We start from the raw sequence: 17,097 nt of genomic DNA on the forward strand, positions 1-17,097 counted from the left end.
TCCAAATGAATTGACTTGGGGTCTTTTCTGTGGATTATGGAAAATTCAGATCTTTTCTCAGTTCTCTGGCTATTTTTCAGGTGTGTTCTCCTGAAAATTGCCTAATGTCTGCAGCTCATTTTCTCAATGTGTCACAGAGACTAGAAGCTATTTCTTCTTCTAGTGCTGGTGCCAACAACCCTGGTAGTGAAAAGCACACTAAACTTTATTCCTAACATAACACTGTTGATACAACTCACTGTGTGAGAGAGATTTGTGTTGGAAAGTATGTGGCTTCTTTTAGTTCAGGTAGGGTGCATTTAACGTATTTAAGTATTTAAAAATACTTAAAATAAAATGTTATAATTGTCCCAATTATAATCCTAATCCTCTAAGAAATTTCTCATGGCTTTTTGTTATGTTTAGCTCTTATTTAGTCTTGGTCTCACAATACGCTTTCTCCACTGTATCAATACCTCAGAGTTTAATTTGGATGTTTTCCACTTAAAGTAATTCAGTTCTTTTTCCCCTTTCTTCTTCTTCATCATAATCTCCACAGCCACATATTACACAGAAATGCAAGCCACCAATGAATTTTCTTACCGAAAATCATGTGTTCACATACCATTTTTGTGACACCCAAAAATCCAGCAGGGGGGTTTTACTTTACATAATATAAGCATTTTAAAAGAACTCTAGCTACATTTACAGACACTACCAATTTTTACTAACATTTTGATTTATAGTGAAAAATTACTTTCTGTCTTTGGAACAAAACAAAAGTGCGATCTTATCTCTGATCTGCTTGGTCTTTACTCCATAGACAATGGGGTTGAGTGCTGGAGGGATAACGATGTAAAGGTTGGCAAACATGATGTGGAATGTGAGTGGGACATTGTGTCCAAAGCGATGGGCAAGGATAGAGAATAAGGCTGGTATATAAAACATGAGGATGACACAAACATGGCAACCACAGGTGCCAAGAGTCTTTTGGCGGGCATCTTTGGAGGGTAGGCGGAAAACAGCAGAGAGGATAAGAACATAAGAAACACAGATGAGAAGAGCGTCAATGATGACTGTCATGACAGGAACAGAGAACCCATACCAAATGTTGATGGTAATATCAGCACAAGCGAGCCGAGCAATGCCCATATGTTCACAGTAGGTGTGGCGTATGACACGGGCCTTACAATAAGGTAGGCGCTTGAGCAAGAATATTACTGGAAATATGAGCCAGAAGCTTCGGAAGATGATGGCCACGGCAATCTTGATAATGACCCTGGGGGTCAATATGGTGGCATATCTCAAGGGAGAACAGATGGCCACATAGCGATCAAAGGCCATGGCCAGCAGAATGGCTGAATCCACAACAAAGCTATAGGAAGAACATTTGTGTAAGGCACCCTGCAAATGTGATTACTCGATTCCCAAGCCAAAATATACTAAGTGCTTTAGGAACACCAACTGTGGCCAAGGCGAGATCAGTCATGGCTAGCATGGAGAGAAAGAAAAACATGGGTTCATGAAGGCTCCGCTCCACTGCTATCAGGTAGAGAAAGATGGAGTTTCCCACAATGCCCACAATATAGATGAAGAAGATAGGTATCCCTATCCACACATGGTATTGCTCCAGGCCTGGGACCCCCACCAAAATGAAGTATTCTGGATTATAACCGCTCTGGTTGGCAATAACCATAGTAGATTAGAGTTGCACCAGTCTCAGGTCCTGAGGACAGAAGGTAATAAAATATAGTTAGGTTCACTTAAGCCACTTTGACTTGTCACTCTATCAACCACACAGTGTTACCTATTTCTAAGAACAAGGAGACCCTATAGTTTGTCAATCAACATAATGAATTACATTTGAAGTGAAAAACACTGATCTTAAAATAAATGCAGTAACCATGTGCAAAAGAGAATTTCCCAAATCTATTGAAATGAGTAATCAGCCTAGTTCAAGAGATATTTTTTCTGTCTCTGAAAACTTCTACTGATTTGTATAATCTTCCCAGGCATTTTTCCAGATAAAAATACAAATATAAATTTTTATACACATACACTTCATGAAAATTATAAGATTATAGTGAATTAAGTTATAGATTAATTAAATTATATTTTTATGACCTTATGCGCATTATTGGTAATATCTTCTTGCTTTCACATCTCTTCTAGGGAAATTATGAAGTCTTTGCAAGGCTATTTTATGCCTCTGACTATGATTATTACATATTTTGAGGTCAACAAAAACCTATTTATTGCCAGTCAAAAACCTTTTATTGCCAATCAAACACCTATTTCAATTTCACAAATACTAGCTGAGTTCCTGCACTTGAATTCCTACATTATAGTAGGTAAAATGTATACTTTTAGTATGAAATAAAAAAGTTCCCATTACCTAGTTTTCCTCCAAAGAAAAAAAATATACAGTACCTAATACTCTCTATACATCTGTAAAATATCCTAATAACCTGACCTTGAAATTATCAGTCAAAATTTCTGCCCGACGGGATTCTTTGTTTGTGAGCATATTCTGTTATATATAGACACATAAATATTTTCACAAACAGCATACAGACACTGAAATCTTACTTCTTCTCTTATTGTTTTAGCTTCTAGTCTATAATCAATTGATGAATTGCCAATAGTGATATTGATTCCTAGATTTTTCATCTTTTCCCACTGATTTCATAAGCATTTGGGTTGTTCATTTCTTTTAATCTTATAATCTTATATGCACTCTGATTTCTTTTTCAGTCCTCATTCATTTTATTAATTTATATTCATCCTCTCAAAAATCCTAATAAGAAACAAAATTTTCCCTTCTCTCACTCACTTTCTCATGTACACATATGTAGATGCACAAAAGATTACATTATATCTTAAATATAGGCAAGGAGTGCAAATATGGTCTGGTGCCAAAAAGCTAGGTGTATCCATATCTGTTCCACAGTTGAATAGTTGTGTGAGCTTGGGCAAACTTCTTGACCATTTTGATTCTATTTTATAATTCCTTAAGAACAAATTTACAGCTCTTTTAGGACAAAGTAAGAAGCTCTCCAAAGTGGCTCTTAGTGCAGGAACTATCACTAAGAAGTATTATATACATGTTATTAATATTTTGATAATCATTAGCAATCAGAAAAAACATTGAAGAAAACATAAACAGAACATAAAATAGACACAGAAACAGAAACATAAAAATTAACAAAAGCACTTATACAAATATACCCTCTTACTTTAACCCACCTTTAAGAGAGACTCTCTTGTTATGTATCTGACACAGAAATTGTTTGAATAATAAATTATATGGCTATTGGTAACCCAATTGTGTAATTGTTTATCTCTTTTTATCTTTCGTCATTATTAGAAGTAACACATATTCAAATACAGAGGCCCCTAATCAAGGCTTATAAATAAGGGCTGTTCAACAAAGTCGTAGTGTTCAATCCATGGCTCCCAAAAATAGAATTCAAAATCCATTGTCTTCATCATTTACTCCAAACCCTAGTCCCAAAAGAACCCCTCCTCTAAAGAGTCAGCACTCACCTAAGTTTGAGGCAGAGTCAGAGATAGAAGAGAGATAGCACACCAGTACAGGAGAGAGACAGGCACACCAGTAATGTGCAAAACTGTGGTGACAGGCACACCAATCCCACCAACGTGAAGGGGAGAGTAAAGGAATAATAGGCAGGTTGGTTCTCCGCTCACTTATCTTTTCTGGGAGTTTCTCTGTGTAGAGAAAAGGCAGGTAGCACCTGAGGGACCCTGACACCCTATCGTCTCACTCTCAAGGGAAGATTACAACAAAATTTGGTTTAATCTCCTCAGGTCTATGAGTTAACACTCTTGGGGACTGCATTTCTCTTGCTTAGCAACTGTGTGTGGCTGGATGGATCTGTGGAAATATGGCTATGTCTGTGGATGCCAGTTTTATCACCATGTATTTTAATTTTATGCCTTCCCTTATTAAATATCTGTAAAGACACAATCATGTGTACTAATATAGGAGTGAGACATATTTAAGAATTGGCAACATCAGTAGCTAGCTGCCTTATAAAACTGCTTCTGATAATATGGATGTGAGCATAAAAATAAGGACCATGGGGCAAATGTTACAGTTCAAAAGGCTGGTGGGCAGACTTTGCATGCCTGTCACCTGGGTTTAATAACCAGTGTTCTATGGTTCCCAGAGGCCTACAGGGAGCTTACCCCAAAATAGGCTAAGAGTGGACCCTGAAGACCATTGAGAATGCAACCAAAAGAAAAAAAAGGCACCACAAAAAACTAATTAAAGGCAGAAAACAGGGGCTGGAGTGATAGCACAGCAGGTAGGGCATTTGCCTTGCACATGGCCGAACTGGGTTCGATTCCCAGCATCCCATATGGTCCCTTGAGCACCGCCAGGGGTAATTCCTGGGTGCAGTACATCATCGGGTGTAATCCAAAAAGAAAAAAAAATTAAATTTAAATTTATATATATATATATATATATATATATATATATATATATATATCAAGGGTAGGTTGGAGTGATAGCACAGCAGGTAGGGTCTTTGCCTTGCATGCGGCCAACCTGGGTTCGATTCCCAGCATCCCATATGGTCCCCTGAGCACCGCCAGGGATGGTTTCTGAAGAGCTGGGAATGGTTTCTGCAGAGCTGGGAATGACCCCTGTGCATTGCTGGGTGTGACCCAAAAAGCAGAAAAAAAAAAAGGCAGAAAACATCTGTCAAAAGTATATCAGTGTTTTGTTTAACATACTATATGCTAGTTTAACATACTATAGGCTGTATACTATTTCTTGGGCCATTTTCAGAGGAATAGGAGTTAAAAGTTCTGAAAATTTCCAGTTTTCACCATAGACTGTTGCTTTGCAGAGATAAAGATATTCATTTGACTATCAATTGTGTAGAAAAAACCTGGATATAGGATACTACCATTGCTTGAATATGAATTCCTAGTCTACAACTAAACTTAGAACTTAGAGCTCACTTTTGCTACAATATAGGATAATCAAAGTAGATTTCTGGTGAACCAATTACTGATTTCACTAAAATAAAGTTGAAATAAGTTTTTGGGCCATGACATCCCATTAATTCTCTTGACTAAAATGTAGATTATGCCTCACACCCATCACTTCCACTTAAATAACAAACCAACAACTCTTTAGCACCTGAATGATGGCCAGAGCAATAGCACAGCAGGTAGGCCTTGCATGCCAAGGCTGACCCTGATTCCATCCCCAGTACCCCAAATGGTCCCCTGAGCCCACCAGGAGTTATCCCAAAGCACCACTGCCCACCCCCCACCAAAATGTAAGATGGCTCTGTTATTATGATGTAGAATTGATGCCTCAACAAACATTAGGCCTTGCTATTTAGAAATAAATTTACTCTTCTAATACTAAAATTACTACAATTAAGGTATTACAATGTGCTTAGATTGAAATTATGTTAAGATTTTATATTAAGGGATTAAATGCTTAAATATTAGGGAAAAATCTTTATGCCTTTTTTTAAGTTATGTAGATAGAATACCTTTTTAAGTATTTTTACCTACATATATCTTATCTGCTATGTGAGCTTCATTAAATATTATTTCATAACCATAGACAATTATTTCTTTATTCATTTCTTTAAAAATAAAGTTGAGTATTTAAGGACCACACCCAGTGGTGCCTACTCCTGGCTCTTTGCTTAGGTATTGTTCCTGTTGGTATTTGAAGGACTATATGTGGTGTCAGGTATCAAGGTCAGCAACCTACAAGGCAAGTTTCTTAACCTCTGCACTATCTATCCAGCCCTCATAGATTTTTCTAAAATCATTTAACTATACTTTAACTGTTGAAGGATACACTCTGCAGTACTAGAGAGATATTCACTGCAGAAGATAGAAACCAGGACACTATGGTGTGTACTCTATCATTTGAATAATCTCTCTTGCCATTAGACCCTTACAAATGACACTTGATTATCACTCCTCTAGGCAGATAGAGGACTGGGGGGAAAAATACCTGTACTGTTCTAGAGTAACAGAATATATGTGAATGGAACAAAAATGATGCAAACTCATTTTCATGTAAGCAGGTAGATTAGAGAAGAGCCCCCACATACACACATCATGGCAGTGAAACTTCTGTGAAAAAATAAAAGCTAGCAGTGCTAAGTGTGACCCACCTGTGGATACAGAAAGCAAGACCTGATAATATTTCTCCAGCAGCAGACCGTGAGTAGAGGAGACCCCTCCCTACAGAAAGGGCCTGAAGGAAATTACTCAAGAACCCTCAATTCCTTCCTTTAATCTGATTAACCTTTAGCTAGCTAAAACCAGAAGGTTGGATTCACCTCCTCTGAAGATCCAGTAGGAACAAAGGTCAAGAAAAGGAGTTTCGAAGAAGACCACTTCCAACTCTACCTCCTTAGCAACAGCCCCACCAATTGACTCTTATCCATCTCGAAAGTCCCATATGGGGGTGGATTGGAGAAACCCTTGCACAAAGAAAGACAGCTTGAAGAAAGAAAGGGTGCCTGAACCCATGTGCTGCTCTGCCCACATGCCTGAGCACATGAGTGGCCCACGTCTCTCCTCTTGAGTTGTGTAGTTTCATGCTTTCATATATAATGCTGGGATGTGTGTAAGTGCTCTCTGCATCTCGGGAGAAGCCCATGTTCTCTCTTGAGTGCGTTACTCTCTCTCTCTCTCTCTCTCTCTCTCTCTCTCTCTCTCTCTCTCTCTCTCTCTCTCTCCCCCCCCCCTCTCTCTCTCTCTCTCTCTCTCTCACACACACACACACACACACACACACACTACACACTTTCTCTTCTTCCCTTTCCTAAAAGCCTCCAAATAAAATCTCTTTTTACCAGATTATAGGTAACTGGCATGGTATCTGAAAATCTAGTCTAATTAGTTATAGAGAAATCATAATTTACTGCTGCTATAACTTAGCATAATTAAAATTGGATTGGAGAGATAATATAGTGGATAACGTGCTTGCCTTGCATGCAACATATATGGTCTCATGAGCTCCTCCAGGAGTGCCTGAGCGGAGAACCAGGGCTAAGCCCTGGGTAGCCCCAAAACAAACAAAAGATTAGCACTGTTGCACTGTCATCTGTTGTTCATTGATTTGCTTCCACAGGCAACAGTACTGTCTCCATTGTGAGACTTGTTGTTACTGTTTTTGGCATATCAAATACCCCACAGGTAGCTTGCCAGGCTCTGCTGTGTGGGCAGGATACTCTCGCTAGCTTGCTGGACCCTCCGAGAGGGGCAGAGGAATTGAACTCGGCTGCATGCAAGGCAAACGCCCTACCCGCTGTGTTATCTCTCCAACCCAAACGAAAGATTAAATGAATAAAATGCAATTTGGATATTGTTTCCATCCTGCTTAAATTTCCTATGGCTTTTCAATATTTTTATTATAGTAAGAAAACTCTTTAATAATTGGGATTTCCAATTTTCTAGAGTCTAACCTCTACCAAAGTTACCCCACTTCATGATTATTTCCTGTTCTTCTAAAGCTTTGGATTTTTTTCAGCTCTCTTTACAAATGCTAATGCATGCTTTTTTAACTTAATTTTTAAAAAATTAACATGTAGAGTTTATTCTATCCGTGAATTTTTGTTTTTTCTTCTTTCCAGCCTTATTATATAGTTGACAAGTAGATTGTAGATGTTTAAACAGTATAATGTGAAGATATGTACTACATTATAAAATTACAAAATCAAATTAAATATGAAATATGTATCATATATTGATATGGTGTGTGTGTTTGCATGCTAAGAAAGATTCAGGGTTACTATTGGTAAATTCCAAATTTTCAACTCAGTATTATTAGTTGTAGTCATCATGCTGTGAACTAGTTTACCAAAATGTATTTATCTTATAAAGGAAAGTTTCTACTCTTTCATATCTTCGGTTTCCATACCATGGCATATTATTTGACATATTATTTACGTTCTCACGTATAAATTGTGAGTTTCCCAACAGAAAAACATGGTTGCGAGGGACTCAAGTGTTCAGTGACCAAGAACCGTTACTCCAGCTGGCCCAGGTGGAGTAACGGATGGACAAAGGATAGGGGAATAGGGGAATGGAGAAACAGGGCCCCAGGCTGGTTGGTAATCAGTTTATTTCTCTTTCTACCCAGTATTCAGACAGTCTCTCACCCTGATCGTTCCATTCTAGGCCAGGTGTCCCAATGTGGAGTTCTTCGGGTGACCTCCTCGGACCTATCTTGGCATTAAAATCACCAACAATGATCTTGTAGAAGGTGTGGTCTTCTTTATAGAACTTCTCCAGTTCCATGTAGAACCTCTCAATTTCTTCTTCATCATAGTTGGAAGTTGGTGCATAGACGATGAAGATAGAAACTGCAGGCAGTAGCCACATCTATTCAAGCGTAATCGTCCAATTCGGGTTGTTAGGCCTTCGAATGAATCTATGCTCATGACCAAGTTCCTGTTGACAAAGACACCAACACCATCAACGCCTCTGTTGTCGCATGTTCCGAGGAACAATTCTTCTCCAGTGTCGAAAATGGCGTGATGTGATTGATGTCTCCTCATTTCAGTCAGTTATTGTGGAACTACCAACTAAGTGACATGTGAATGGACATTGTAAATTATTCTGGATGTAAAGAAGCCATGTAAAACTCGTTTGCTTTTTATTTTTTATTCAGACAGAGCATAATGAATATGGAACACCCTGTTGTAAGGGAATAGGGTGGTCACTAGATCCATGATTCAAAGAGGTTGTTTAGAAATAAGAAAAAGCATTTTAAGGTAGACTAAGATGAAAGGAAACCAGGTACCAGCTGTCACTGACACTCATAAACATCAAAACAGAGTTCTGCATTGACTGATGTAGTCACTGGATGACTCATTAGAACATGTTAGACTACTACTATAAAATGTTATTTCCATTTTGATGACTGAGTTTTCCCAGACAATGCAATTGACTGATGCAAGCATGTGAGTATAGAGCAAAGCATATAAACACATCCAGAGATAGAAAGAAACTACAAATTGTAAGCAGGGCATAATCAGCAAAATAAGGGGAAAAATGCATACTGTGGGTACATAGTATGTGTCAGACCCCTATAAACTATTACCTCATTTAGAACAATTTTCTGAGATACGTCTTTTACCACCCCTATTCATGTTTTTTATAATAAACTGAATTTCTGGTAGATAATGTCACCTAAGATTTTATCTTTTGGAGCCAAGGTCATTAGATTTCTCAAGCAATTGAATTGCATACTGCTGTCTCATATCAGGCAACGGCCTCAACATACAATTAAAGGACAAAAAATAAAAAGATGTATGGGATGAGAGGAATACTGAGATACAAATGAGAGAGCGAGAGAGTGAGAGAGAGAGATGTAGACATATATGTATATATATAAACATACATACATATATAGGTGTGTATACATACAACACATATATATATCCACACATATACATATCCACACATATATATGAACGAAACTATTTTTTCCAACATACCAACTCTACTTGACTTGTAATGATTTTCTGGATATCCCTGACAGTACAGGGCCTTGGGATTTACAGAACAGAAAGTACTGTGAGACTGCAGTTTTTCCTACTTTGCCATAGTATATACTATGAGGTAATAGAATATAGTATGAAGAAGTATAAGTAGCTCAGCCTCCAAGCTATCCAGGATTTAAAGAGGAAGTTGGTTCATGAATAATTTTCATAAATACAAAGGTGACCTCTCTTGGGAAGCCCAGCAAGCTACCCGTGCATATTTGATATGCCAGAAACAGTAACAAGTCTCATAATAGAGACATTACTGGTGCCCGCTCAAGCAAATCGATAAGCAACGGAATAACAGTGATACAGTGATACAAAGGTGACCTCTAGTGGAAGAAATATGAAATTTAAATATTTCAAATTCTATGTGAAAATAAAAGCAAATAAGAAGTCTCCATAACATACTTTATATTCTGTCTACATACTTTAAGAATCTACAATATGCTATACAGATTTAAGACTCTTTATATGAAATGACTTTTTTAATGTGCTTAACAATCCTACAAGATGGGCTAAGAATATTGTCCACATTTTAAAGAAAGAGAAACCAGTGAATTAACCAGTCGAATAACTCTACAAAAATTGTACGATGAGAAAAAGCCATACTAGGAGTGAAAGCAAAATAGTTTTTTCCTGTTTCTGTGCTTGTAACCAAAAACCTTTATGGGGTCTATAATAAGATGTCATATCTATAATATCTATATGAAAATATAGTTCAAAGTCACATAAAGTAGCCAGCAAACAGAAATCACATCACTTATGATTATAAATGTATGTTTCTTGATACGCTAAATAAAAGTGTAAAAAACTATGTGTAGACATCTTTGATGCCTCAGTTATCTAAACTCAATATTCTTCAGAAATAACCTACTAATGTAGCCATATTTTCTTCTTTCTTATTATAAAGTTTTATAAAACTTCTTGTATTTATTCTTTTTAAAAGCACATTTTTAATTTTTAATTACAATAAGCTTAAAATCCCTTGTGATTCACCTACCCAAGATGTTTTCCTCAAAGTAACATTATGCAAGATTTTATCTTATTACTCTCAAAGACCTAAATTCAGGGTTATCTCTTTTTTTGTTGCTTTTTTGGGGAGGGAGGTATTTTATTTTTTATTGAAGTAACATGCGTTTTCAAGGGCCTACTGCTTACATAAATGTGAACACAAAAGTCCGAATATCCCTCCACCAGTCTATTCAATCGTTTGAGGTCACTTCCCACATCATACCAGAATAGACTCTTATGTCATCAGAGTTGAGCTCTTATTTTCATTGGATATGTTTATCCCTTGATTTGTTTATTTATATGTACATATGAGCAAAATAATTCAGAATTTGTTTTTCTTCTTTTGACTTACTCCATTTGACCTCATGTTCTATACATGCTAGAGCAAAAGTCAATACTTTGTATTTTCAAATAATTGAGTAATACTCCATTGCAAATATACATCTGTCAATGAACACTTGAGTGTTTCCAGATCTTAGCTGTGAACTGCAATAAACATTTACCTTTTTCTAATTGAGTTTTTTTTTTTTGGTTGTTGTTCTTGGAATAAATTAGTAGACATTAGTTTGTTGGACATGTGATAATTTAGGTTGGGTTTTTTTTTTGTTTTTTTGTTTTTATCACCATGTGGAAAGTTACAAAGTTTTCAGGTTTATGTCTCAGTTATACAATATTCAAACACCATCCCTTCACCAGTGCCCATATTCCAACACCAAAATCCCCAGTATACCCCCCACTCCCATCCCCCACCCCCAACTAATGAATTTCACTTCATTTTCTCTTTACCTTGTTACGTTCCATATTGCAAAACAAAACTCACTATTGTTGTTGGAGTTTCCCTCCAAGAAAGACAGCCCTACTAAAGAAGCATTTGATAATTGGTTTTCCATTAAAAGATTGTATGTTTTCAGTTTTTAGAAAAGGTCTCGTGGCCGCGTTAGCGGCTGCGCGGTTCGGATGTGTCCCAGTCCCGCAAGCCGGAGCTGTGTTAGTTGCTGCTCAGTGTTGCCAGGGCTCCATCTGGAGAAGGTGTGCTGGCTGTACCTCCTCCGTCCGGATCCCCGATGTTGCTGGCCCGGTTTTGGGTCCGGAGCATTTCTCCGGCTGCGTTGCTCACCAGAATGCCTGGCTTCTTCTCTCTGATAATTTAGTTTTTGATTTATTGAGAAATCTCTGTAACATTTTTCATGTGAGCTTAACTAATTTACATCTATTTCAACAGTGTGTAAATATTCCTTTTTCTCCACATCTTCACCAACTCCTATTGCTTCTGGTCCCTTGATAGAGCCAGTTGTGATGTGATCCTTTATTGTTGTTTTGACTTGGTTTCCATTATAATATATAATAATTAAAATTTTTTATGTGCTTATTGTCCCTCTTATGTATTACCTGGTCAATTTTTTTTTTGCTTTTTGGGTCACACCCAGCAATGCTCAGGGGTTACTCCTGGCTCTGCACTCAGGAATCACTCCTGGTCGTGCTCAGGGGACCATATGGGATGCTGGGAATGGAACCCGGGTTGGCCGAGTGCAAGGCAAATGCCGTACCTGCTGTGCTATCACTCCAGCCCCCATCTGTTCAAATTTTCCTTTTCATTTTTGATGGGGTTGTTTGTTTTACTGTTGCTGTTTGTGAATTTTTTATACATAGCTTAGATATCAACACTTTTAAGATACTTGGTGTGCAGTATTCTGGAATGTCTATATGTTTTTTAATTTTTTATTTTATATAAATAGGTTGTTCACAATAATTTATTACATTCAACATTCCAATACCAATCCCACCACCATTATTTTGAATTTTCCCATCCACCACCCAAGGCTGCCCCAATAGCAGTTCTTAGATAATTTATTTTGTATTGCTTGTTATTAATAATTCTCTAAAGATGATCAAAAACACTTTTCTTAGAAGAAAGTGTTTGAAGAATGTTTTAACTCCCCCAGAGCCATTGAGCCCTTATATAAGAATTTACTAATATGTTGTTACAGGTTGAGCCTTGTGTGCTAATGTTTTGTTACTTGAGATTGGTTGCCTTCTACCTTACATCCTATCCAATGTGTGCTATTCCTGATAGATCACTGGTATAGACTGTGAGATGTTGCTCCAGAAATTCTAAAATTTTAAATAAGGTGATAGAGTTGGAGGTGAGTTTTTAATTGAATTGTGATCTTGGAGTCTGGAGGCATTTCTGCAGCTTGTTGATCTCTTCTGAGGTTTATTTGTCAATATTTGGATCATGAGCTTAAATGGAGCCAGAGGCAGTTTCTGGGCATGAATGCCAGGCTCCAGGAAAAACAGAGGGGTGTGAGGAGGTCACCCATCTCTGACACCATGAGACCCTGGAAATTTTGGTAACAAAACCCACATACCTGAGTTTTTCAACAGTTTCATTCATGGATGAAGTTCATTCGAGCCTATGGAGTCCAGCCTTGGGCATGGTGGCAATTGGGTTCTGGAGGTTTTCAGCTGACCCAGCTCTATTGGATTCAGTGCAGGGGACTCACTGTCCCCTCCAGGCTGCCCTGAATATGAGATTCAGCCTGGCATGAGGGCTGAAGGCATCTCTGCAGTTCATTGATCACGTTCAAGATTCTTTTACTATCTATATTTTCTTTAATTTGGGGGGGGGATCTAATATCAAATCTTTAATCTATATTTGAGTTAACTTTTTCATGGTATAAGATAGATTCTTTTTTCATGTGACTTTCCTGCTTTCCCAATACCATATGTTTAAGAGACTTTTGTTCTCCATATTATGCCTTTTTTGCTATAAATTGAATGCTCATATATGTGACAGTGTATCTCTGAGCTTTCAGTTATGTTCCACTTTACTATGTCTTCATTTATCCCAATACCATACTTTTTAAAAAAATTATTGAATCACTGTGAGATAGTTACAAGATTTCATGTTTAGGTTACAATCTCACAATGATCAAACACCCATCCCTCCACCAGTGCACATTCCCCACCACCAATATCCCAGGTATACCCACCCCTTTTCCACCCTCCCCCTGCCTCTAAGGCGGACAATATTCCCCATACTCTCTCTCTACTTTTGGGCATGATAGCTTGCAACACAGACACTGAGAGGTCATCATGTTTGTTCCATTATCTACTTTTGGCATGCATCTCCCATCCCAACTGGTTCCTCCAGCCATCATTTTCTTAGTGATCCCTTCTCTATTCCATCTGCTTTCTCCCTTCCACTCATGAAGCAGTCTTCCATCTATGGGGCAATCCCCCTGGTCCTTGTATCTACTGTCCTTGGGTGTCAGCCTCATGTGATGCTACCCTACACTCCACAAATGAGTGCAGCCCTTCTATGTCTGTCCCTCTCTTTCTGACTCATTTCACTTAGCATGATACTCTCCATGTTTATCCATTTATAAGCAAATTTCATGACTTCATCTCTCCTAACAGCTGCATAGTATTCCATTGTGTAGATGTACCAAAGTTTCTTTAACCACTCATCTGTTTTAGGGCACTTGGGTTGTTTCCATATTTTGGCTATTGTGAACAAAATTATGGTATTGGAGGACTGTCCATATTGTCTTCCAGAACAATATGGACAGTCCTCCAATACCATACTTTTGTTGGCACTAGCTTTGTAGGATGGCTTTAAATCATGAGACATACTACCTCCATATTCGTTTTTCAAAGAATGGCTTTGGCTATTAGGGGTCTTGTGTGCTATCAGACAAATTTTTATAAATCTGGTTCTATTTTCATGAAAAGTGTCATTAAATTATTATAAAGGTTGCATTGAATATCAGTGAAACCAAGAGCTGGTTCTTTCAAGGGTAAAAAATTGTGAAAGACCCAAAGTAGGTTTATGAGAGAGAAAGAGAGAAAGAAAGAAAGAGAGAGAGAGAGAATTCAATCAATAGAATCAGAAATCAAAGGACAAAACATAGAACCGGCACAATTTTAATAAAGAAAACTGAGGGGAAAACATTTAGCAGGTACAATGTTGATAGAAAGTATCATAAAGAGATTACTTGAACAACTTTACACAGCTAACCTAAAAGATATGGATGGATTTTTAGAATCACACTTTATCTATATCCTCATATCCCTCAAGTAATAAATGAGATGAAAAGTCTTAGCAGAACTCCTTAGCAAAATTTTAGCAAACAAAATTCAAGAATAAATTAAAAAAACATCACACATCATGATGTGGAATCTATTCCAGAGATCCAATGACAATTCAACAAGAACAAAACAATTACTTTAATAAATCATATTAGCAAAAGGAAATATAAGATTACATCAATATATGCAGAAAAAATTATCGACAAGATTTAAGTTGTTTTTGCTTTTATGACTTTTTTAAAAGCCACTTCTCCTTACTCCAATACCACGTTGTTTTAATTGCCACCACTTTGTACTACAGTTTGAAGTTGGGCAAGGTGATGCCTTCCATCTTCTTTTTTCCAAGGATTGCCTTAGCTACTCATGGAAATTTATTTTTCCATATTAATTTCATAAGTGCTGAATTTGCTTCTTTAAAAAATGTCACGGATATTCTTTATAGGAACTGCGTGTAATTTGTGTAATGTACTGGGGAGTATAGATATTTTGACAATGTTAATACTCCTGATTCATGGGCTGGGGCAGTGTCTCCATTTCTCACATCCTCTTTTATTTCTTGAAGTAATGTCTTGTAGTTTTCTTTGTATAGGTCCTTCACCTCTTTAGTTAAGCTGATTCCAAGATACTTGGTTTTCTGAGGCACAATTGTGAAAGTAATTGTTTTAAAATATATCTTGCTTCTTTTTCATTATTTGTATATGTAAAGCCATGGACTTTTGCTTATTGATTTTGTAACCTGCAGACCTCTTTCTTATGCCTTCACAAAAGTTATATAAAAAAGGACTGAATACCTCAATATCATACCTGAATTCACAAGGTACATAGAGGAAAACATTAGCAGAACCTTCCATGACATTTAACCTAAAGGCATCTTCAAGTATAAAACACCACAGACCAAGCAAGTTTAAGCAAAGATAAACAAAAGTGACTACATTAAATTAAGAAGGAAATGGTGACCAAGATATGAAGACAGCCACAGTATCAGAAAAAGTTATTTACCAATACCCATATGAAAACATAAATATCAAAGATGTGTAAGGCATTGGTAGAACTTTACAAGAAAAAAATCATCCAACTCCATCAAAATCTGGGAAAAAGAATTGAGTAGAAACTTCCTCAAAGAAGAAATTCAAATGACCAAAAGGCACATGAAAAAATGCTCTGCATCACTAATTATCAGGAAAATGCAAATCAAAACAACAATGAGATAGCTTCTTACACCATATAGACAAGCACACATCCAAAAGAACAAGAACCACCAGTGCTAGTGAGGATGTGGGGAGAAAGGAATTCTCATTCATTAGTGAGAATTACCGCTGGTTCAGCCATTTTGGAAGACAATTTGGTTATTTCTGGAAAAACTAGAAATTGAGCTTACATATGACAGAACAATACCATTTCTGGGAAAAGATCCTGGGATCCCCAAAGGCACAGCAGACATTCCATCTGCATCTCTATGTTCATTGCAGTATTACTCACAACAGCCAGAATCTGGAAATTACCTTAGTGCCCAAGAAGAGATGATTAGATAAAGAAATGTCCGGCACATCTACACAATGGAATGCTATGCAGCCACCAGGAAAAATTAAGTCATAAAATTTGCTTATAAATGGATAGACATGGAGAGTATCGTGCTTAGTGAAATGATTCAGAAGGAGTACAGATATTGAGTGACTGCACTCATTTGTGGGATATAAAAAAATATGAGACTAATATTCAAGAATAGTAGAAATAAGGGTCAGAAGGATGGTCCACTGTTGGAAGCTTACCACAGAAGAGGGGACCAGTTAGGATAGAGAAGAGACTGCTATGACAATGACAGATGGAGAATATCACTCTGAACAAGAACGAGTGCTAAAAATAGGTAAAGGAAAAAAACAGGATAACGTTTCATACCTGTGTCACAAATCATAATGCCCAAAAGGAAAGAGAGAGAAGAAAGGAGAAAGAGAGAGAGAGAAAAGAGAGAGAAGACTGCCTGTCATAGAGGCAGGCTGGGGGTGGGGGTGGCAAGAGGGAAACTGAGGACATTGACAGTGGGAAATGTGCACTGGTGAAAGACAAGATTTGAAACATTATATGACTGAAACCAAATAGCAAATAACTTTGTAACAGTGTATCTCAAGGTGACTCCATTTTAATAAATTATAAAAGCAAATAAATAAAAAGCCATTTCTCATTAAAACAGGGATACAAAGAACTTACCTCAAAATAGCAAAAGCCTTGCATGACAAATTCATCACTAACATTTTACACTATGGCAAAAAAATGAAAATTTTTCCTCTGAGATCAGGCATGATTTCTACAAGTGCAAAGATCATGTAAAATTTGTTCACTATAGATTTTTGGACTTAATAATATTCTCAACATCCTCACAAAGTTGACATTTAGAACATACATAACATTAAACATTTGACTCACATTGCCAAGCCCAGCATTGCCAAAAATGACCCCA

General features: G+C 37.2%; 1 protein-coding gene across 1 annotated transcript; it reads right to left on the reverse strand.

Moving 5' to 3' along the window:
• Positions 1–732: 732 nt before the first annotated feature.
• On the reverse strand, positions 733–6,863 carry LOC101541750 (olfactory receptor 52H1-like). The gene is given in 3 exon segments (XM_004621214.2): positions 733–1,357; positions 1,359–1,657; positions 6,843–6,863. Coding segments are annotated over 3 exon segments (945 nt in total).
• Between the last annotated feature and the right edge of the window lie 10,234 nt (positions 6,864–17,097).

This window comes from Sorex araneus, chromosome 6 (genome assembly GCF_027595985.1).
Source record: "Sorex araneus isolate mSorAra2 chromosome 6, mSorAra2.pri, whole genome shotgun sequence".
Lineage (NCBI taxonomy): Eukaryota > Metazoa > Chordata > Mammalia > Eulipotyphla > Soricidae > Sorex > Sorex araneus.